Raw genomic sequence first — 24436 nt, 5'->3', positions numbered from 1 at the left:
ACTCTTCTCATTAATGCATGGAACAGTGTTTATCCTTGTGCTAGGCTTGGCTCCTGCACCTACAAGGAGTGCCTTTATAGCATAGCTTTGCAACAAAATGCCGTACCTTTGCACAACTCTGCTTTCCTTGGTATCATATACAGGGACATTAGTAAGGGATTGTCATTGCTAAAGAAAATAAGTGAGGCTAGGTTCGTAGATTAGACTTCCAGAATATCGAATAGGTTGCTTTTACAGTGCGTGAAGGCTTGGTACGCAAAAAAACAATGTAAATGATGCAGACGAGTGGCAAAACAACCTCTGAATTCCGACACCAGCTCCAACAATGTTGTAGTTTATGGGAACTCCTGGTTGAGGCTAATTAAGTTCTTATTTATTAAACAAAATTACATTGCATTCATAAAGCTTTAACATAATCAGCCTGAGCTTAGATTTTGCATGGATTCCTTAATACGCTCTTTTTGCCCTTTTACATCGGGTCACATGCCTGTGTGCTGCAGTTACTGCCAGGACCGGCTGCTGAGCACATTGAAGTGTAGGAAAAGAATGTACTCAAAAAGAAAATAATCATTACAAAATGAATTCTTCACATCTCTTGTCAACTTCCTTGACAAAAGATTGAAGCATTCAACTCCACAAAATGCCTTGAAATGTGTGACATCATGCCAGTGTTATCAGCACTATTCGAGAAAAGAAGCTTGGTTGCCTTTTTTTTTAGCCATCTCTATCTGCCAAATAAATGCAGGGAGTTTAAAGAGTAATGTAGTATCCTATCTTGACTTCATGTTCAGCATTCCTTTAGTTAAAAAAAAAAATTTAACAATGAGACCCTTTGTGAGTTCTTAGTGTAGTCTCTCTGCAGACATTTGTTGTTGTGCAATCACATTTTTGTTGCTACATTTGTACTGTCAGGTATCTGTTCTTTTCCTCTTCTCCAGGGCATGAGGTACCTATCCTACTTGCTCTACCCACTCTGCATTTGGGGGGCAATATACTCCCTTTTGTACCAGTCATATAGAAGGTGAGCAGGAATCAATGAACTTGTACTTACACAGAGCTATTTGGCTTCTGCAGCAGGAGCATTTATTTACTGTACAGGCTTCTTCATTGTAAGCCTGCATGGTTGCAATGCTGTATTAGTAGATGCATGTAAATGTTGTGATCGTTCGAATTAAAAGCTGAATATTGAGGCACTTAGATTCACTCTTCAATATTAATATTATGGGCAGTATTGACAAGAATGTATTATGACGATGTGGGGTTTAATGATGCAAGGGCAATATGGTATTCTAATGGCAGGTGATGTTTTTTTAGTGGAAACTACCTTATTTAAAACCTTCTGGGTCAGATAGCACAGTTATGACACATCAGCTGGATTACTTGAGGAGGCAGACATTACCGGCACATGAAACCAGGTCATGTTAGCTAATTAACAAAGTTTCACTAGTTATTGTTCACTTTAAGACGCATGTTTCAATTGTGGAAGTGAAACCGAGCAGTAAGGTGTCATAACCATTTAGTGGAGATTGTGTGCTTAGCATCACTTTCAAGAAATATGTCCTCACAATCTGTGGCAAAATGCTTGGATGTGCTACTTAGCACTTATAAGCATTTAATTTTTCCATAGTGAGTGTCTTCAACATTCCACAGGGAGTGTTGAAGGAGACCCACTGGAAGTTAGCTACCATGGAGCAAGATAGAAATGCCAACTTCCCATATAAGATGTTCATGCAAGTGTCCCAGTGAAGCCAGCTTTGTGATGCAGTGTGTAGATGGTGCTGAAATTTGTCTTCAGCAACCAAGAACAACCACGCAGCGAGTGCTTTTGCACTTCTGCAACGCAGGCTAGGCTATGCACTCCAAAGCACAACCATAGGCTAATTGCACGTTTTCCAGTTATGAATGGTAAACACACTGCAGTGATACTGCATTTTGTGCAGTACTGCTGCATTTCATAATGGTGGTATATTGCGACAGGCCTCCTTCTCGTGCACTTGTTGAATTTACTTCTTGCCTTGCCAATATGGCAGTGCGCATATTTGCTTCCAGCAGGTAGTGAAGAGAGAAGGGGTAGAAGTATAGGCAAGGATAGAGGAGTGCAGAGGAAGTGAGCATGGTAGAAAGTAAGGTGGGGTGTGCCACCAAGACATTTGGGTGGTGCACCAAATTCATTGTGGCATAAGTGAGCCTACACTTTCGTCTATCTTCCTCTGTGCTTACTCCAGCATTTTTGTAAGTGTCAGAGACACATACCTTAAAGTAGGGAAAACACGGGGAAGACGTGAGATGGAAATTCAAGACGATGAGCATAATGAGAACAAGGTAAAAGCGGGAGCCAACGTTTTGACAAGTGAACTTGTCTGTTTCAAGTCCACTTGTCGAAACATTGGCTTCGGCTTTTACCTTGTTTTAGTTTTGCTCATACCTTAAGGTAAACATACAAAGCATAAGGCCTTTCTTTTCTTCCTCATTTCATAGCTGGTACTCCTGGTGCATTCATAGTCTCGCCAATGGTAAGTTATGCACATTAACTTTGTTTGTTTGTTTGTTTGTTTTGCTGTACTAACAGTCCTTGTTGTTTACTTGTGTGAGCACTGAATTGGATCTTCGTATTTAGCCGAACGATAAGTGCTCTTGGCAGTAGACCAGTCATCTTGGCTCCTCAATCTATAGGTCCAAATAAAATGCATGCAGAAGCGTTCTTCCTGGCTGGAAACTGCAATTTTTTCAGTTTTTGTTTCTTTATCTTAATTCGCTTCTGTTTCATCGCTTCCTTTTTATACTTTCTCTACTGCTCATGAAAAGAATAGGGCATCAAATGAGCATCCCAAAAATCTCATTCTCTATCATCACCTTTCTTTTACTAGCTTTTGGCCCCAATAAAAATTTGCAAAAGCCTAATCTTATCTTTTATTGTGCATGAATATAAATGCCATCAGGCAGCTGGCTGGTTTTAAATAAATGTGCTTTTATGTCTTAACACAGCCAAGGGCAGTAATTAGACCTTTACGACAAGGCTACCCCACCCATTCATCAGCACCTATCCAGAAGTCAATGTAGCGTTGACTTCTGTTGACAGGTCAACAAAAGACCCCTCTGCCTGAACCTGACAACCTCAACTAATTGGCGAAAAGGGCTAACGTCAAATGCTATAGTGGGAATGGCTTCGACCTTGGATTCCCAGGTTGCTAAATATGCAGGGGCAAAGTTACAGCATTGGAGGTGGGGTTCGGCTGAATGGTGCGATATCATGGGCAGGATATTGAGACTGATTCGATGATTGTGATTGGCCGTGATGCAGTCATCAGATTTTCTAGTCTAGTCACCTAGGGAAGACGACGGTATTGAAAGTGGAGACTTTTGGTGCAGTGAAAGGTCTGACGTGTCCTGATGTGAACTCAGATGTCTAATATGCTCCTACCTAGAATGGGCTTCCGTATCTGGAGCCAGTGTAAGTAATGTAAAATAAGCCCTTTTTCCTTCATTCCTACTACCGGACGTACTCGTCGATGGGCTTGGTGGATTCCTGGCCCAAACGCCACCTCAAGCCGCAGCAGTGTTCAAAAATTAGAGAGGAAATCCATCATCATAACAGGATGGGAAGAATGACATGAAAAGCATGTGTATTTGTTTGATGTGCACCTTTAGTTCACTAAGATGTTAGAGATTTTCACTTTAGAAGACATTTGCTGCACTTCTCATGATCAGTGCACTGATGTACAGATCATGAGTAGGTTGGCTTTTAGGTTTCTTTCACTTAGTTTTCTTTTTTCCTGTCCAAAATGTTCCGTACCTAGCAGGGGATAAAATACAGTTCTTAGTGGGCTCCTGGGGTGCCCCTCTATAAGAGACAGTTCTTGTATAATGATGGATAAACCTTGCATATGCCCTTAGATAGAGGGTCTCTCTCTCTCTCTCTCTCACACACACACACACACACACACACACACATGCACATCTCTCTGTCTGTCTCTCTTTTAATGGATTACTTGTATAATGAATACATCTACAGCGAAGACTACTGGTACAACAAATTTGCCGGCACAATGAAGTAATTTTGGCATCCCCAGTGGCTGATTTGTTGCCTTACAATAAATGCACCAGTTCTGCCACTGAGCTGTGATGTGCACGGGGTGCGCCGGCCAGCAAAACAGAGACTGTGGAAGGGTCTGGATTTAGCAGTAGCTGTGGTAGTCACAGGTCGACAAAACAAACAGAACTCACCCAGACTCAATCACATTATCATATTTTTTCTTAGGGCTCACTTGGACTCACACTCGCCAAAATTCTACTCAGCCGGCCTCACTTGGACTCAGAATCACTACAACCAGAATCAGGCAGGCCTACTTACTAACAGACTCACACTGAGTCAGGCTTACTAATATTCATGAAATTACTGACACACTTATGTTAACGGAATCATTGGCTTAGAGTCCGTTCACACTCCATGCAATTGCCCATTTATTCACTTCATTCGAACTCGCAAGTTTATAACTGATCTGAATCACCAGCTCTCTAAAAGCATTACTGATTCAGAACGAAATCAGAGCTTGCTTCAGAGTCACACTCAGACTGACATTTACTTGCATGTACTGCGATACACTGACTTTCACTCTCAAGTTTTCTCACATGCTTGTGCTCATTCATGCTCATAATAACGACCACTCCCACTCATCAGCATTCACTGATACTCAAATTCATGTCCGTTTGCACTGATTAACACTCGTGCTCTGGTGCACTTACACTCACCTTCAGGCATGTGTACTTCCTTCCCCTTACACCTGCCGAGTCAGTGTCAATCTAGGTGAGCCCCATGCCCCCAGTGTGTTTGAGTGTGTGCGCATCTGAGTTAGCCTAGGTGAGCACGAGTGGACGTGAACTTAGTGGGACGATGTGAATTGGACCTTTTTCGAGTTTGGGATTCTGAGTTAGCAAGTCTGTGTCACATGTAGCTTTACATTTTTTTGAGTTTGCAGGTTTAAATGTGAAGCTGAATCTGCGTGATCCCCAGTGAATCGGAACCTATATATACACGAAGGGTGTGCATTGGATCCAGTAAGCTTAAGTGAGGAAATGTGAACTAAGTGCTTTTTCTTTAATCAGAGTTTTAGGACATGAGCTGTTGGATGGTAAATTGTGTAGCGAAGTTCTTATGAAGTGTACTTGAGCTACTACGCTGATTTGTATTGTGTGCATACCCTACACTGACGCTGTGAAATTTTTTTCTAGTACACTTCTATTGCATGCATCACTCATGCGCTTTCATCTACACATTGTTTGCGCAGATGCGCTCTTTGTTCTAAAAGGCAGGAAGAGGAAGAAAAACAAGCAAAAGCTATCATTGTCTACGCACGCGCTAACCGATCCCTCCCTCTCACACGCACACACACACACACACCACCAATTGCATCGTGCTTACCACGGTATTATTGTGCCTCACCGGCAACACTTGCTTTTTTTCCCTCCCGGGAATCTCTTTGTGTCATTTAAATGGTGTTGAACTAGAACAAGTACCTGTTCGGTTCTGGTTCAACGTCTTCCAATTTTGTTCCAGTTCAGTTTCAGTACAAAAAACTGGTTTGGTTCAGGGCACTCTGTCCTTAGTCTCCCATGTTGCTTGTACTCAAAATGTCTTATATACCTTGACTTGTGCATGTATCCAAACTAATTTTCAGTGCCCCCTGACATAAGGTCAAGATACTTATGACCTTCAGAGTCAGTAACATTTGTTGAAGCATGTGTGGCTGGGAGAGAAGCGGGGGACAACCAGCATGTCATTGATGTTTCTTTTGTGGCCATGACAAGGGTGTGGGGAAGAATCTTCACACCAAATGCCAGTTAACTTTTATTAGAAGCACCATTACAGCTACCCATAGGTCAGCAAAATAAACTGAACTCACTCAGACTCGCTTACGAAATATATTTTTGCTTAAGGCTCACTTGAACTCAGACTCACCAAATTCTATTCAGCCGTGCTCATCCAGACTCGGACACCACAATTCTAATTGGCTGGATTCACTCAAAATTTTGACTCGCACCCCAGGACTCACTTGAGCTCAATCAGGACCAGACTCATGGGTCGCTCTGAGGGAGTTGACTCTTGAGTGAGTTTACCTACCTATGGTTGTAGCCAGACCCCACTCTCAGCCTCTAGCAAGAAATAAAAGAAAACCAGAAGCCTGCATGCATAAATAAACATTTTGACAAATGGCAATAACATTCTGTGAGCCTTGATACCTTAAAGGCAGGCTGCAGTCGCACATTCCGTTGAATGGAAGATGGAAATGAAAATTAGCTGTTTTTATGACTAATTATCTCTTGAATTTATGTTAAATAAAGATTTATTTTGCTGAATGTCCTTAGCCTGCTCTATTGTGAGCGATATGGTATGTAATCCTCGCAACAAAGTGAAGTGTAAAGTGAAGTATTTTGAAGGTCCCAAGTGCTTTGTTATAAAGGTATTTGACTGAACTGCCATTTCTGCAAAGTGAATTCCTGATTGGCATTCCTGATTTCTGGCAACAGATAATGCCACAGAGTTTATCATTGGCTATGCCTTGGCCATGTACTGGGACTGAAGAATGCTCTATTCCAAAGTCTCCTTGAGGGCATTCATGTAGGCTGTATCCATTTTGCATATGTCCAATGTCCATGCAGACAACTGAAATACTGTACTAAAAAGTTAATAAAGCCACTCAGTGTACACCAGCGGCTTAGTATTTACTTCACATAAAGCCGTGGTACCAGCACAAAAAAAGGGTTATGAACACTGTGTGTATGTGTGCGTGCATGGTTTCCACAGCTCTCATATTTTTCTACATGGTGTTTACCTTTGTTACTGCTGCAGGAGTATATGCCTTTGGGTTTTTGTTCATGCTGCCCCAACTATTTCTCAACTATAAGCTGAAGTCTGTGGCCCATTTGCCCTGGAAGGTGTTCATGTATAAGGTGAGACATCTCTACTGTCGAGCAGTGCTGGTTTATGTCAGAAACAATTGAGTGTTTCTTCAAATTGATCCAAATCTAGAAACCGAAACTAAGCCGAAATTGCTTGAGGGGACAAGGGAAGAAGCACACCATATATGTGCAGATTCGTAACTAGTTTTAATCTGAAACGTGCTACATATAAATGATTGACTGAGGTACACATGTCATCATATATGAATGGGGGAAAAAGTTACTATACATCACAAAGTAGTATTTTCCACACGTCAAAATTCAATGTATCATGCTACGTAGATATGAAAACTCCTGATCTTTGAGTGCTATTAACGGTTGGCTTATGCATTCTTCTTTTACTTTTCTAACATAGCATGCTTCCGCTATTTAGTGGTTCAATTGTGCCTTTCTCCTCATGAGGATACGTGCACTTGAATATGCTGGGGTACATCTGCATTCTTGGCGATGTACAGTCAGGTGAAATAAAGCTGTGTTTTTCAGGGACAGTTTATGTTCCCGAAGGAAAGTGTTGATGCACGTTCCACTTTTCTCTTGCATTTTATTGCGTCTTTATGGCCAAATCTAATAATTTATCAAAAAATTGCATCATATTACTTACCATAGCAAGTTCCATTGCTAAGTTCTCATTTAAGGCTGACCTCAACATACAAAAAAAAAATATTTCCCAAAACCTAATATCTATTGTTTTTCTTATGGTGATTTAGTTCAAAACAGGAACAAAAGCAAATTTGCAAATCTGTGGTAATAATGAAGCCTTGAAGATTTCTGCTGCTTAATAATTCTCGTCAGCATTGCACGGAAAGAGCACATGCAGTTGTGCTGAAGGTGCAACTAATTTTCTGAAAAGAAAAGCACCCAATGCATTATATAGGAGGTCCCAATTCAGTCTCTGACCCTGGGACCTCCTCCTGTATATTACATGTTGTAATAACTTCATATGCAGTAATAAAATTTGATCCTGATTCTGATTCTAAAGTGAAACCTTATTATAACAAAACTGGCTATAACGAACTAATGCCTATAATGTAGTCATAATTCCCCTTAAACTTTCCGTAGAAAATCTGTGCCTTTAAAATCTAATTTTAATGAAGCTAAATTTCCTAGGAATGAATATAACAGCCTTTTTAGTCCAGAACGATGATTCTGTGATAATTTTGCACAGATCAAGCACAGTTAAGTTCCTTTTGTCTTGCACTGACGTTCTTGGCGACCGCTTGGTTTATCAGTAGCTTGGGAGCATGTCAGTGAAGTGCTGCATGCCTCTTATTTTGTACAAAGCTGATTGCATGATGCCACTGTAAAGAAATGCCTTTTAGTTGTTGTTTAGAAGCATCCACTTGCATCCAGCGAAAAGCATTATCCTGATGAAAGAACATTTCTTCAGAGTAGTGCAGCTCCTGGTCATGTTAATGGAATAATAAAAGAGTATTTTTCCTTCATGAACTTGTAAAAATCCACATTTTCTTTTGAATATTGGATGCATCAATGCCACTTCTGTGCTGCACACTATCCTGAGCTGAAATGAATATCGATTTTTGTTGAGTCTATAAAGCCATGTATATGTAGTGGTGTGCACAAAAAAATTCATAATTTTTTAGACATTGTGGTATATTGAAATCAGCAAACTTCAAAAGGCCCTCACAAAAAGAATAAATTTTTTTACCTGAATTATTTGGGAAAACTCTACGCTGTCCAGTACGCTGCCATGATTTCTTTAACGAAAAGTTCGGAATGGTCGAGTGACACATTAGTAATGCCTATCTTGGAACGACCCAGAAGGGTCAGCGATAAATAGAGAATTGTTGAATAAATTAGTCAGCCGTTGCTGAAAACACAATGCACGTGCAAGGGAACGTGTTGCATTCAAAACAGCATTTAGTATGGTTGTAAGCATTTTTGCTACTGCCATTGGTGTTAGTTTTACAAATGCTGCCGCATTGTTAAACCCACCAACGAAGTTAAGACTAGATCATTGTGTAGTTGGCACTGAAATTGGGATTCTGTTTAAGAATAGTGCTTACTGCTCCTGCGTGATTATCAGTTCTGATGGGTCATCATTTGGCTCTTGCATTTACTTCTTACAATCAGTTTTGTGTTAATGCCATATTCGTAAAAAGCGCACATTGTCGCAATGGATGCGGCAAAGAATGCTGCCAGACACCCCAGTGTGGTGGCTGGGGTGTTTTTCTGAGTGCTATGAAACTCTGAAATGAGTCCGCTATCACTGGCCCGAAAGCAACATTAATGTCATGGCATGCCTCGCTCCTTGTCCCAGCAATCGACATCACACACCAAGAGCCTGAAGGCAGTTGACACGCCCTCTACTGTTAGCATCCACAAGCTTATTTTTCTTAATACTGGGTGCATAGTTCCCGGAAGACCTTTCATGGTCCACTCATGTTGATAAACTAAAATGAGAATGATCTAGAGCTGTTGGAGCTATGTGCAGGGTACGAGCACCTATTTCAACATGAACAAAAGAGACCCCATATTACACACTTACAGTTGAGTTGCAGCATACTAGTCTGGGGTCCGAACACACTGAGAAACTACAATAAATTAATAGTCTTACAGAAAAAAAACCGTTCCCATCTTCAAATGTTACCATAGAAACAGAAGATATATATCTTAAATAAGAGACAGAAGACACCAGAACACATTTGAGGATATTATTACGATATTATCGGTAGATACCCGAGAGACGAGCCGCCGCAAGAACGACGACGAAGGGAGTCTGTGCCCTTGGCGCGAGTGAATGTCGGCCTGGCGCTTCCGCTCCAGTCCAGTGTAAATAGCCTGTAAATAGCCTCTTTCGTCTGTGTCTTTCTACACATAACATTCTGGTGGAGGTCAGCGATCCCCATCCTCGCCACGCAACCCCGGAGTGGTCGGTACATCGAGCTTGTCACCATGCCTCCCGGTGACGAGCCCGCCTCTGCAACGGCTTCGGCTGGTTCGACTGCTCCAATCGTCATGGTTGCCCAACATCGCGACCCTGGTGTGTTCTCTGGCCTGGAGGGACAGGACGTTGACGAATGGATCAAGCTGTATGAACATGCCAGCGCTAATAACAGGTGGGACCCAACAATTATGCTCGCCAATGTCATCTTTTATCTTGGCGGCACCCCACGCGTGTGGTACCAGACGCATGACGACGAGATAAGCAGTTGGGACACTTTCAAAGAAAAGCTACGGGAACTGTTCGGCGACCCCATTGGCCGCAAGGTTGCCGCGAGAAAGGCTCTTGCGTCTCGTGTTCAGACATCTACAGAGCCATACGTTTCATACATCTTCGACGTCTTGGCTCTATGTCGCAAAGCTGATGATGGTATGTCTGAATCAGATAAAGTGTCCCATGTTCTAAAAGGCATCGCCGACGACGCTTTCAATTTGCTTGTTTTCGGCAACATCTCGACAATCGACGCCATCATTAAATAATGCCGTCGCCTTGAACAAGCCAAGAGCCGCCGTATCACGCACTACATCACGCAGCTACCCAACACCGCTGCTACGTCGACGTATGAGGATCGACCGCGTCAGGCCACCACCTGTGACGATGTCACCCGTATTGTTCGCTGCGAGCTCGAGGCCGCCTGTTCGCCAACTTTCTCCACGACGCCCCCCAATCCGCCAGCAACCACGATTGCCATGATTCAGGCCGTAGTCAGGCAGCAATTTGAGAACATGGGTCTGAACATGGGTGTGTGTTCAACATCTACACCCAGCATTCCCCAGTTCTCTACCGGCCCTCCTCGTCCCCGACAGTCCTTTTCTACCACATCTCACCGCAACCCGTCCGAATGGCGTACCCCTGATGACAGACCAATCTGCTTCCACTGCTGTTGCATCGGCCACATCGCTCGTCACTGCCGCAACCGATGGCCACCGCCTCCTCGGACATACGCCGCCACTTATTCCCGCACCTTTGGACCTTCTGTTCCCTGTGCCACCCGCCATGAACCCACTGCCGCTGATGCCCCTGCTCCGAACCTCCGCTACAGCCGCTCGCCCTCACCTCGACGCCGTCAGTCTCGTTCGCCCCAACCCCGCCGCTTCTCTTCGCCGCCTATCGCCTCCCGGGCCCAGCCGGAAAACTAGGCACTGCAGCTTCTGCAGGTGAAGCTGCGTTGTCGACACTGCCCTCAAATCCTCTGCTCACGTTAAACACTAACCAAAACCTTCTTGACGTTGACGTTGATGGCTATCCTGTCACGGCACTCATCGATACAGGGGCACATCTTTCTATTATGAGTGCTGCTTTCCGACGACGACTGAACAAGCTCCTCACACCAGCGTCGGCACGCGTCGTTCGCGTTGCGGATGGCGGTACTGTGCCTATCATCGGCATGTGTACGGCACGTGTTAGCATCGCCGGCCGCCACACTCCTGTCCTCTTCACCGTGATTGCTCATTACCCCAAGACCTCATTCTCGGCCTCAATTTTCTCTCCGCGCATTCTGCTCTTATTGACTGCTCTGCCAGTACCCTTTGCCTTGAGTTGCCGATTCTCGCAGAACCTTCTGACGCACCCCAGTGCCGCCTACGCCCCACCGGCTTTATTCGCTTGCCGCCAAAATCAATAGCCTATATTGAACTCTTGTCTTCCCCACCAGTCCCTGATGGCGAGTACCTCGTCACTCCTCTGCCCGACATTCCGCTACAGTATGACGTTACCATGCCTCACAGTATACTTACTATTACTGCGAACCGCACTCGCATACCTATCTTTAACTTTGGATTGGCGAAGCAAATTCTACCGCAAGGTATTTGCCTTGCCAACATTGATTGTCTCGGCGACCATCACGTGGCAGCGTTATGAACCGACGCTTCTTGCGAGCTTAGCAGGCCCATCGTGCCAGCCTCGGCCACTGATTCCAAGATACAGAAAATGGTTGCGACGGACCTGTCTTCTGCGCAGGCTGAAGACCTTTACCAAGTATTATCGTCCTACAGAGATATTTTCGACTTCGACGATTGCCCTTTAGGCCAGACGCTCGCGGTCAAGCATCGGATTCTTACTGGCGATGCTACTCCTATTCACCGATGACCGTATCGAGTTTCTGCATTGGAACGCCGAGTAATTCAAAGCGAAGTCAACAAAATGCTAGACAAAAACATCATTGAGCCTTCTTCGAGCCCCTGGGCGTCACCTGTAGTGTTGGTTAAAAAGAAGGATGGCACGTGGTGCTTCTGTGTAGACTACCGCCATCTGAACAACATTACTAAGAAGGATGTCTACTCGCTCCCACATATAGACGACGCCCTTGACCGCCTCCACGGTTCCAGCTATTTCTCTTCTATCGATCTTCATTCTGGATGCTGGCAGATTGCTGTCACCCGCGTTCATCACACCTGATGGCCTATACCAATTTAAAGTAATGCCGTTTGGATTATGCAACGCCCCTGCCACCTTTGAGCGTATGATGGACTCCTTGCTCCATGGTTTCAAATGGTCCACTTGTCTCTGCTACCTCGACGACGTCATCGTCTTCTCGCCCACGTTCGACACTCACCTTGAGCATCTAACAGCTATACTTGACGTATTTCGAAAGGCGAATCTGCAACTTAACTCGTCAAAATGTCGTTTCGGCCACCGCCAAATTACTGTTCTGGGCCACCTCGTTGATGCTTCCAAAGTACAGCCTGGTCCCGACAAAACTCAAACTCGCGCTGTCCGGGACTCCCCGGTTCCGAAGACAGCCGCAGACGTTCGAAGTTTTGTCGGGCTATGCTCGTACTTCGTCGTTTTGTTCAAGATTTTGCAGCAATTGCTAGACCCCTTACTAATCTTTTGAAGAAGGACGTACGATTCTCGTGGGGTACTGCAGAAGCCGCCGCCTTCTCTCATCTCGTCACTCTTCTCTCCTCACCACCCATTCTCACCTAGTTCGACCCTGATGCCCCTACAGAATTGCGTACAGATGCCAGCGATCATGGCGTAGGTGCCGTCTTAGCCCAGCGTCAGCGTGGCCAGGATCGCGTTATTGCTTATGCAAGCCGCCTCCTCACACCATCGGAGCGCAACTATTCCATTACGGAACGAGAATGCCTTGCTGTAGTCTGGGCGGTTGCGAAGTTCCATCCTTACCTCTACGGTCGCCCTTTTTCCGTAGTCACTGACCATCATGCTCTCGCTGGCTCTCATCCCTAAACGATCCTACAGGCCGGCTTGGTCGATGGGCTTTGAGACTACAAGAATTTTCGTATTCTGTGGTCTACAAGTCTGGCCGCCTGCACCAAGACGCTGACAGCCTGTCGCGTTACCCTGTTGACGACCCTGACTCCTCCAATATTACCAGTGCTGCTTGTGTATTCTCTGTGTCGCAGCTGCTTCATTTCGCCGACGAACAACGTCATGACGCCAACATCAGAGGACTCATTGACCGCTTTGAACACTCTCAGGCTGACGCCACTCTACGCCGCTTTGTCCACCTTCATCCAGACGGCTCTGAGTTCCTACTTGTCATACCTAAACGCCTCTGCTCAACCATTCTAGAAGAGCTCCACAACGCACCAACGGCAGGACACCTTGGCGTATCTCGAACCTATGACCGTGTATGTCGCCGTTTTTTCTGGCCAGGCCTTGCCCGTTCCGACGACGTTACGTCGCCGCTTGTGAACTTTGCCAACAACGCAAGAAGCCTTCCCAGCCCCCCGCTGGTTACCTGCAGCCGCTCAACATCCCTGCCGAGCCCTTCCATCGTGTTGGCTTAGACCTTCTCGGCCCATTTCCAGAATCTACATCAGGAAACAAGTGGGTTGCAGTCACGGCTGACTACGCGACCCGCTACGCCGTAACCCGCGCTCTTCCGACCAGTTGCGCAACTGACGTTGCGGACTTCCTTCTACATGATATCATTTTGATGCATGGTGCTCCGCATCAATTGCTAACAGACCATGGCCGTACGTTTTTGGTGAAAGTCATTGACGACATCATGCGGGCCTGCTCCATTCAGCATAAATTTACTACCTCCTACCACCCTCAAACGAACGGCCTCACTGAGCGTTTGAACCGCACCCTTACCGACATGCTATCCAAATACGTTTCAGACGACCACAGTGACTGGGACTGGGCTCTTCCCTACATTACCTTTGCATACAACTCTTCCCGTCTCGAAACTGCCGGCTTTCCCCCGTTTTACCTCTTGTATGGCCGCGAACCGACGCTACTACTAGACACCGTGCTTCCGTCCACCACAGCTTCAACTAGCGCTTATGCCCGTGATGCAATCGCCCGTGCTGACCATGCTCGTCAACTTGCGCGCGTTCGTCTACAAGTCTCTCAAGACAAACAGAAGCGACGCTACGACCTCCGTCACCGTGATGTCCATTTTGCGCCCGGCACCCTCGTGTTGCTTTGGTCACCATCGCGTAAAGTTGGCCTTTGTGAGAAACTGCTTTCCTGTTATACCGGCCCATATAGCGTGCTCCGCCAAGTGACCGATGTCACCTATGAAATTGTTCTAGCCACGCCCACTACGTCCTCCGGTGTGACTAGTGACATTGTCCACGTCACCCGACTCAAGCCCTACAACTCTCCACGTGCCTTGGATATTTAAAAGCACCGTGATGGCGCTTTTGCCGCCGGGGGGTAGTATTACGGTATTATCGGTAGATACCCGAGAGACGAGCCGCCGCGAGAACGACGACGAAGTGGGTCTGTGCCCTTGGCGCGAGTGAATGTCGGCCTGGCGCTCTGGCTTCAGTCCAGTGTAAATAGCCTGTAAATAGCCTCTTTCGTCTGTGTCTTTCTACTCGTAACAATATGTATGAGAAAAGAAACAATAATAAAAGGAAAGGGGTTGAAAAAGAATCACTTTCCTTTTAAAATTTTTTTTAAGTGATTACTTCCAAAATATCAGTGCAGATTTTCTACTCTGCTGCTAAACTTTTTTTTGTTCATTTCTTTGCAGGCATTTAATACTTTCATTGATGACCTGTTTGCATTCCTCATTACAATGCCAACAGCTCATAGGGTGGCTTGCTTCAGAGATGATGCAGTATTCCTAGTCTATTTATACCAGAGATGGTAAGTTGTCTGAAGTCACTATGGTGACATCCTTCTACAGTAGATAGATTTCCTGTAGTGTGAACTCTGTGAACTCAAATTATCTGATAAGCTGAGCAGTTTGGGGACCTTGGTTTAGTTGCTCATAGGCTTATCACAAAGAATTCTTAATTATAGTGGACCATTTCACTTTTTCACATTGGTTGAAGTGCAGCACACAAAATGCAGCACAATGCTCTTTGTGCTGCATTTCTTAGCGTCCCACAGAGTGACTGTTATATGTTGCTGCTGTTTTGATTTCAACCAACAAGAAATAATAACAAAAACTGAAAGATTGAGGCCATGATAGTGGAGGGTTCCTGGCAATAGACTAGCTATGAACGTTCAGTCACAGCCAGTCATTGAGAATTATGCTGTGCAGTTATGCTTCTATCTTAGCGTGTGTTACAAAGACAACATGTGGAACTGCGAGTGATGGAACCTCCTCTCATATCCTGGTTCTGGCACTTAAAACCCCAGAATATAATCTAATCTAAAAACCTCCACTTCACTATACCATTGTGGGCATTCTGTGCATGATTAGCAAAAATGAGTGCATTCATCCTCACCACCTGTTAACAGACTATGGCAATATGTTGACAGTGCACCAGTTACCACATGCTGCAAATATGGCAGTTTCATGTTTAGTAAATCTTGCAGTTCATTTTATACTTGCTGATGTCTGAAAGGGTCCTAACAATGTACCTGTCAGAATAAACTTTGGCACTGTGCATTGAGATTGAAATGTAGCATGACATCATTGTTATCAACAATTACTAGTTTCAAATGGGCATTTGTGCAAAGGTTTTACTAGCTAACATGATGACACCATCATCTCCCTTTGCTAGTAAGATGGCTGTGCACTGTATCACTACAGATAAGAAACACAACATACTGTGCATTTGTGTGTTCCTTTGCACACCACTACTCACATTGTTGCAAGCTGTTTATGTATTGCATATCCCTACATTAACCGGATTTTCTAGAAACAAATAAAACCGGAAATGCTCCTCCCTAAAGAAGTTCTACGAAAGCCGGACGGTCATGTGTGCTTAGGTAGCTGTTTTCCAGGGCGTCAATGTAGACAAAATGTGAGCATCGCAGACGTTCTGCCATCACTTTTTGTATAGATGAAAGAAATGACCATCCTTGTCACATGACTTGTCAAAAGATGGGATCAATACATTGGCACAAGTTTTCAAAGGTTATCTGCCAGGGATTATCATTCACTTGGATGGTTAGCAAAGAAGACATGGGTAGTCAGTGTAGGCATCTGCATTTTTTCTACTCTCTGTTAGCACCACATTTATTTACGAACATGCAGCTTGTCTATGAAGAAGCTGTGAAAGAAAAAGCTGCAGAATGCCACAAGAAAATTCAGTAGTGCCACTGTCACCCTTGGCCCTATTGAATGACGGGCGTCTGTAAGCTGGCGGAAAAATTAGCACAATAATGACGAACCTGGTTGTCAATAATTTTGCAAAAAGACTAGAATACCTTGGAACAAGGTGTCGAAATTGTTTTTTTTGTTTTTCTTCTTCTTTCTGAAAATGTCTGCATTTGCTCTTTTCACCTTTACACTATGGTGTAAAAGTTGTTCCTTTTTCCTTCTCCTTGTACGGCAGCATGCACTCTATACATGCACACAGCTTTTCATTGGGAAGCATGCTATGCAGATACTATACTCATTTGCTTTGCGAGTTGCGTGTGGCAGTGAGGACTTCACATTGTAGCTAACATTGTGTGCCAACTATTTATTGAAACAAATTTCATATGTTATGCTTGTTGTGAACTAGAATAATTCACGTTGAACCTTTGTAGCCTTCTCTTTTCTGGCCAAAGCTCCATTTTACTTTTCTGGCATGGCTTTTATCTGCTAAGGCTCAGTGGATTGATCTTGAGGTGCTATGTAGAGACACTTGCATCCAGGCAAATTGCACATTCTCAAGCAGAATAATGTTTGGCCTTTTGCTAATTTTTAATTTTTTGTGAATGCATAATCTCTGAATTCAGTGATATTACAAGGCTAAGAGATGTCTTGCATGTACACCGTTAGGATTAGCGATAGTAATTACCTATAGGAAATGCTGACAGCAGCGAATTCTTTCAATGAAAAACACAGCACCGAACGGCAAGACACTTAATAGCGAATGTCGAAGCAGCTAGGCCTAGCTAGCATTGCCGCGGTGGTGACTAGGGCTGCAAGTGGACCCGCATGCGAGAGCGCTGGTTCGAAACGGTGAGATAATCAAAATGGCAGCGGTGCTAGCTTTTATTAGTGCCGTTTCGGACCTGCAGTCATGACAAAAAGTCCGGAAAATCATACAGCAAAGGGTTCTTGTCTATTGACTCTATAGAGTACATGGTGGTGCTGCGAAGCTGTCCAAGTTATCGGGCATCTGGAAAATCGGTCGTTGATTGTATAGGCTTTCGTACTGCGTGTGGGGTACTAAATGGAAAGCCTTCTTTAGGTTACAGCTTGAGTACATGATAATTACCAGCACAATTGTAAATGCAGCCTATATTTTCAAGTACCAGTAAGCATGGGCTCTAAATATTGTTGTCACAAATGGCTAGAGGCTAGCTTTGACGTGCAGGTTAGTTAGCATAAGGTACCAGTGGCGTAGCCAGAAATTTCGTTCGGGGGGGGGGGGCTCACTTTGTAACTCGGCCTCCTCTTTATAGAAATAGTCAAGGGTTGAAATACAATAAACATTAATAATAACTGCGTTGCCATTGCAAAAGATGCTGCAAACGAATTCTTGAACACTACACACTGTCAAGTAAAATATGTATTTTTCATAGAAGAATATACTCCTAGGTCTCAAAATTGTGCCCGAAATAACTGATATCAATGCTTCCATGTTTTCTGTATATTTAATAAGTAAAGCAAATGTCACACGAACTTTACAACTATATCAGTTTGAAACAAGCAAAGCAGTGCATGCCTCTGAGACGAAAAATGTAAAGGTTATGACATGTACAAGTTGATAACAAATATTTTAATGAAAATTTGTTTGCCGCCTGGCCTTTCTCTCATTTGCATCTCTCTCTCACTCTCTGTGTCCTTCAATAACCTTGTTTACATTTTTGTACATATGCAACAACCAGGGAAAAGCTAAATGAGGCTGTCCTTTATTAGAATGTATTGCGCAGCAGCAGCTGTCACCGGTCGTGGATTGCAAGTAATTGCTCCGAAATTATAGTCGAAACAGAGAGCACATATAAAAAGCAGGAGTTCTGTAAAATATACGAGGGCGAGTCAAATCAAAGTGAACCAATGCAAACATATGACCAACGGGGTACATTATTTAAAATAGTCTCCATGAGCATTTAGACATTTGTCCCACTGACTAACCAGTCGCGTAATTCCCGTCTGATAAAACTCCTTGGGTTGCTACTTCAAAAATCTGTAACTGGCTCTACGTCATCGTCCGACACGAATCTGGTTCCCTTGAGCAGTTTTTTCATACGCTCCCAAATGTGGAAGTCGCAAGGCGACAGGTCTGGGCTGTATGGCGGATGTTGCAGCGTTTCCCACTTGAATTTTGCCAGTTTTGTATTAACCACATCAGCGACGTGGGGTCGGGCAATGTCAGGGAGCAAGATGATCCCATTGCTCAATTTTCCACGTCGTTTGTTCTTGATTTCGACACGCAGCCGATCAGACGTTTCAGAATATCGGAAACAATTGATAGTCTCTACAGGTTTAGCAAATTCGATCAATAATGGCCCCTGACAATCGAAAAGAAAGTCAACAACTTTCCCGCAGAAATGACGGCCTTTGCTTTCCTTAGGAGTGGTGAATTCAAATGTTTCCAGTGTAAGCTTTGCCGTAATATTTTAGGCTAGTAGTAGCGGCACCATGATTCGTCCCCGGTCACATTTGCAGACAAAAAGTCGTCACCCTCATCGTGATACCAGATTATATGAGTCACTGCAGCGCTGAACTTTTCCGTCTTCTGGCGATGGTTCAAAATCTTGGGCATCCATTGCGTACACAAGAGCCAATAACGGTGATGTTCATGAATTATGGTGTGACCCGAACCGTGACTGATGGTCACACGCCCTGCCAATTCATGGATGCTTGCCCTCTGTTCTTGTCTAATCAGCCTTTGCTGGGGGTGATTGCGGGTGATTGCACGGTGGCTTTGGCCCGGCCATGGATCGTCTTTGCAGCTTTCACGTCCTTCTTTGAACTGTTTGCCCCAATGCTTCACAGTTGCCATTGAAGTGCAATGTACAACGCACACGCCAGCCATACGGCGACTGATTTCTTTTTGGGAAACATCGTCATCTGTCAAAGACCCCACCACACTACGCTGTTCAACTTTTGGAGTGTCCATTATGTCACGCAACTATGTTCAACCCAGTGTATGGTAGCATTAAACAACCTTGATACTCACACCTGCGTGTCACTTTTGTAATAGAGAGATGCCTTTGTGTCACGTGCATGCCTCGCAGATAATGGACCGAACAATTATTGCGCGGGGTGGGTTGGCTCACTTTCATTTCACTCGCCTTCGTACATTAGAAATGCGAAGATACAATGGAATATACAAAAGTGAAGATACAGTTTAATAAAGGGCAAAAAAGTGTCACTGGAAACAAAGTTCACTGCGCATATACACAAAACCTCGCAACAAGATATTTCAATATACGTATAAGTCTCCAATAAATCTACGTATCTAAGAAAAAGGCACGATATATGATGCCTCCAACACGGAAAAAAAAATATGTTGTGCAACCACAGATTCACAGATCACAGCCCCCTCCCCTCCCTCCACTCCCCCGATGTATCGCGTGCGACGGAAGGCGGTGCGCTTCCTCCCCGCTTTTCTCCCTTGCGCACACAAGACTGAGTCACCATCATCGGCTCACCCATGCCGCCCCCCCCCCCCCCTTACGCTTTCACTCGCACATACAGCATGCGGCGCGCGGTCACGACGTTATCGCCCTTGGACTTTATACGGAACAAGACGGCGACGGCAGGGCCGGTATTTTGTAGCGATGCCTTTTTCGATTCTATGCTTTTTCAGGCTTTTCTCGCTTGGCCAGTGGTCAGAGCGACGGTCTGCCCACAATATGAACGGGATCAGGCGGCCGTGTGTGGTGGATGATAAGAAGAGCATGGAATAAGGCATAAGGCATCGCTACAAAATAGCGGCCCAGGAATGCGCCTGGAGTCTCCATATAGCTGCTATCGCAATAATATAATAAGAGTTTCCGGCAACTGGAGCGTCCAGTGGCTCATTACTTTCTGCAAAAGAAGCAACAAAATCTAACTTTCACCATGCGACGATTCGCTGCGCTGCAACAATGTCTTTTTTTTTTCTTTTGTGGGGTGGGGGCGCCGAAATAATATAACGCGAAGGAAAGCATGTTGGCTACAATCGAGTGCCTACTTTGGGCACCTAGTGTGGCTACCGAAAAAATATCAAAGAAAACATGAGACGCTTGGTCCACAGAGAACCACACGCATACTGCTCGGTATCCTACACCGGTGAGACAAAATTTTACGGAGAGGTTGCGCTCAAGCGAACGCGTTGCAATCCGTCAAGTCCCCACAGTGCTGGCGACGAGCGACAATGCATTGTTTATTTTTCTCGTCTGCTAGCCAGAAAGCGTCCAAAACTCTGCCATGCGAAAATCCAGTCGGCCAGAGAAAAACGAACGCGCCATCGAAGTGCGCCTCACGGTGGTCCATGCAGCACGAGAAAAACGCATGCGCTCTGGCTAGATCGGCAGCCCGCGGGTAGCGAGAACAAAAAAAAAAAGAGAGAGAGAGAAGAAAAAGAGGCTCAATGTGTCCTCGCGAATGAAGGTCCAAATAGAAAAATAAATAAGAACTTAGTTACCTTTGCTGGCTTTAGTGTCTTAACATGGATGATTTGACGCAGGGGAAAAAGATGTTGATATTCCTTTCTGTGACATGACGGCACAAATGAACCAACACAACGCTTCGTCTCATCGGACCTTGCTGCATGCTTTGTGAACTTGTGTGACAGCGTGTTGACTTGGCATGTCTGTCTGTATGGTCCGATGTACGACTTTAGAAAAGTCAATGCAGCTTTGGCGTCAAATGTTTATAACAGCATTAAAACCACAAATTTCCGGAATTGAAAATCTAAAGCACGACTTTGGAAATGTCAATGCACCTTTTTCATCAAAAGATTATGAGAACTTTATACGAATAAGGTTTCAGAATTGAAATCCAAGTGCTCCGTAGATTCCGCAGCCTCCGCGAGATGCTGTGACGAGCATGCTCACCATCAAACACGTCCTTGAAACTTTGTGTTCGATGGGGCTCCTTGCGTTACGATATGCGAGTCCCGATGCATGGGCGGTGGCGCGAAATCCATCCCGCTTTCACAATGTTCGCTCTAAAATGTCTTTTCGAGCGTGAAAAGGACATTCTAGACAAAATCTAGCATGATTTCCGGCGCCGGGAGTTGTTTTGGTCGGCGGCGCATGACACCACGAAAAAATTTCGGGGGGGGGGGGGCGGCTGAAGCCCCATAAGCACCCCCCCCCCCCCCTTGCTATGCCCCTGTAAGGTACCAGCCCACGAGATTTTATCCAATAGCATAAAACGGTGCACATTTCGACCAGTTGGAGCAGAGCAGTTACAATCTACAGTGATAATGCAGGACAACAAGCAAGAATAGGACAGGATGACAAGGTGACCTATACCCATGTAGTTTATTAGTGGTGCAGTTGTGAAAAAGCACCACTATTATAGTATGATGCTTCTCCAGGCAATAAACCATACAGCTCCAATTGATGACTTTAGAAAAAGACACGTCCTTGAGGGCTGCCGCTTGGGCATTATGGAAATCTTGAGGGAAGGTGCTTCGTCATTTGCTTCACTAGAAGCCACCCGCATAGGATGTGCCTCGTCTAACTGGAGTCAAGCCTTTCTTCTACCGTCTTAGCTAACCATAGCAGAACAGGTTAGAAAGATAAGCATAGCACAAGTGGCCACAAAATTCCATCTGTGTTCTGCAGCCATCACATCCCTGTGCAATCAGTGCACAAATCATTGCACCAAGTGCATCTGTGCCCCAGTGCCCACTTTTAGCCTGCCTGGTGTATGCAGCGAAGCTCGCGAGTCGTGACCTGCTTTTGCTAAATCCATGAAACACACAGCCCCAACCTACTGCTGAGAGGACAGTGGCACTCCATCAGGACATGAAGTTTTATGTACACTACCACTTCATTGCATTTCGGCTGTCTATAGTAGAAATTCTGACAGTAATCAGGTCTAAAGCAATTTGGCCCATAAACAGTTCCTTCTGGGGCTTTTAGCCCCAGTGTGTGTTATGCACTGAAATATGCCTCATGCCAATTAGAATATGGAAAATGTTATTTTGGATGGATATCTGTGAATGTGTCTTTTAACACGTTTTTGACAAGTTGCCAGAGGCCACCAACAGATTACATGTAAACATTGCCTGCCACTCGCACTTTCTTCCAAGCAAGCGTGTGCTGAAAAATACACCTTGGTGTATACTGGTAACAGCTACGAGGTTCCTGCAAGTGTGCTTTTTACCTTTAAGAGCGCATGAGAGCACACTGTTTAACAAAATGCTGCACAACCCCAATTTATAACAGCAGCTGTCTGATCATATTTACAAGCCTTTCACGCGTTTTGGGGGCAGACAACTTCTCAGACAGTTCTCGCGAAACAGTGCCTGTGTCAGCTAGTATAGCTGAAGAGCCCATGAAAAAAAAAAAGTCAACTGCTGACTCTACACATTTCTATGCATAGTGCCAGCATATGTAGACAGCACGAGACATTTCATGCCTGTTTGAAGTGTGAGCCCAAGCTTGCTCATGTTGCCACACCCACATGCCTGAAGCTATTTCACCCGGAAAGACCAATCAGAACACACAGTTGTTCAAGTGTTTCGATGGCGAGAGGGCTCATCGCAGGGCCCTACGGCGGCCACAATATCTTAGCTGTGCAACACGTGGCTTTCAATATGAAAGTTGACCCTCAAAATTCCCATAATGTCCTTGGCACCACAAGTGGCGCTGACTTTTCTAAAGTTATCAGCCCATTGTTGTGTCCTTTCTCCTGCTAGTTGTACCTTGTTAGTGTAGTTGATTTAGTTGCTTCATCAATTGTGTAATGGATGCATATCTTGAAATTGTCTGATTACTTGTTTCTCCTTTGAATTGCTGCAAGGTTGTATCCTGTGGATAAGAGCCGTGTGAATGAATTTGGGGAAAGCTTTGACAAATCACCAGAGAAGCCGAAAAAGGAATGAGCCATCTTGCATTCACTGCGCATGGACCACAGCCTGCAAAATAGTCCATGGGCCTGTCCAAAACCCTTTATTGTGTTCTCTGACATCAAGGGACACTCCACATTCCATTTCTCTGAGGCCAGAACACCTTTTTATTGCAATGTGTTCACTCTACTTTCAAGCTGGACCTTAACAATGATTTTACCTTTGAAAATGTCATGTGTGGTAGGTTTGCAAAAAACATGTTGGCTGAAAGTTTCACTATCACATTTGGAAGACTGGCCAAAAAGCTTCAATAATATTTGTGGTATTTGGACGTACCTAACCAGTGCCGTACTTTGGTACTTCATTGAAAACAAATTAGTATTTCTTTTTCTTCATAGACATAGTGCTTTGTGAGCAGGAAAGTGAAGAATGTGTCATGCAGGCATAGCATGCTGCAAGTGCACTATAGTTTTGTTTTGGTATCTTTGAATACCTTGATACTGTATTCTAGCAAAAAAAAAAAAGAAGGTGAGAGATCTTGTTGGTGTCAGCGTGATCAGCGCATGCCATATGCACACTCAGTAGATTTAAAATACTCTCTCTCATTATAGAATGAAAACAGCATGGTTTATTTTAATGTTGCTAGAGAAAAATAAACTGTTTTAACTCATGCAGAATTAAAAAGAGCAAACACTTATGTCACTTAAATAACTGGTTCAGTCAGTATAGTAATTAGTGGAAAATTCGTAAGAGGGTGACCTGTTAGTATTAGTGCAAGATGGTTATAGGGCTTCATGTTTGTCTGCAAAGTTAGGGTGCAGGTAACTTGCATTCACACTGGCACTTAGAAATTGTCTTTCAGCATGTTATCATTTTTATCCATGAAACTTGAAATTTTGTAAGGTTTATGGCTGGTGTATTGAATTGGAATAATAAAATGAATTGTTGCTCAGACTGTTTGTTTGTTTGTGGGCGTGGAGTGATTGTGGTAAACTCAGAATACCTATATTATATTCGTACAAAAGCCAATTTCTACAATATGAAAGCTAATTTCTGTCTGCATGATGATTCACTATGAGGTGATTTGAACAGAGAACATGGCAATTCTCTCTTAGCTTATTTGAACAAAGGACCACTGAACGAACAGCAACTGTTGTTTTCCTTGGCAGTGAGCTGATCATGTCTCTGGAAA

At 44.4% G+C, this 24436-nt stretch overlaps 1 protein-coding gene across 1 annotated transcript in view; it reads left to right on the top strand.

Moving 5' to 3' along the window:
- LOC126544846 (lipid scramblase CLPTM1L) overlaps positions 1-24198 on the top strand; it is an 80987-nt gene extending 56789 nt beyond the window's left edge. Inside the window, exons 12-16 of the mRNA XM_050192359.3 lie at positions 939-1021; positions 2479-2513; positions 6848-6948; positions 14874-14989; positions 23199-24198. Coding sequence (XP_050048316.1) covers positions 939-1021; positions 2479-2513; positions 6848-6948; positions 14874-14989; positions 23199-23280 — 417 coding nt within the window. The 3' untranslated portion in view covers positions 23281-24198. The remainder of the gene's footprint in view (positions 1-938; positions 1022-2478; positions 2514-6847; positions 6949-14873; positions 14990-23198) is intronic.
- The last annotated feature ends 238 nt before the right edge of the window (positions 24199-24436 follow it).

This window comes from Dermacentor andersoni, chromosome 1 (genome assembly GCF_023375885.2).
Source record: "Dermacentor andersoni chromosome 1, qqDerAnde1_hic_scaffold, whole genome shotgun sequence".
Taxonomy (NCBI): domain Eukaryota; kingdom Metazoa; phylum Arthropoda; class Arachnida; order Ixodida; family Ixodidae; genus Dermacentor; species Dermacentor andersoni.
Note: the sequence above shows the minus strand (reverse complement) of the source record. Positions and strands in the feature narration are given on the sequence as shown.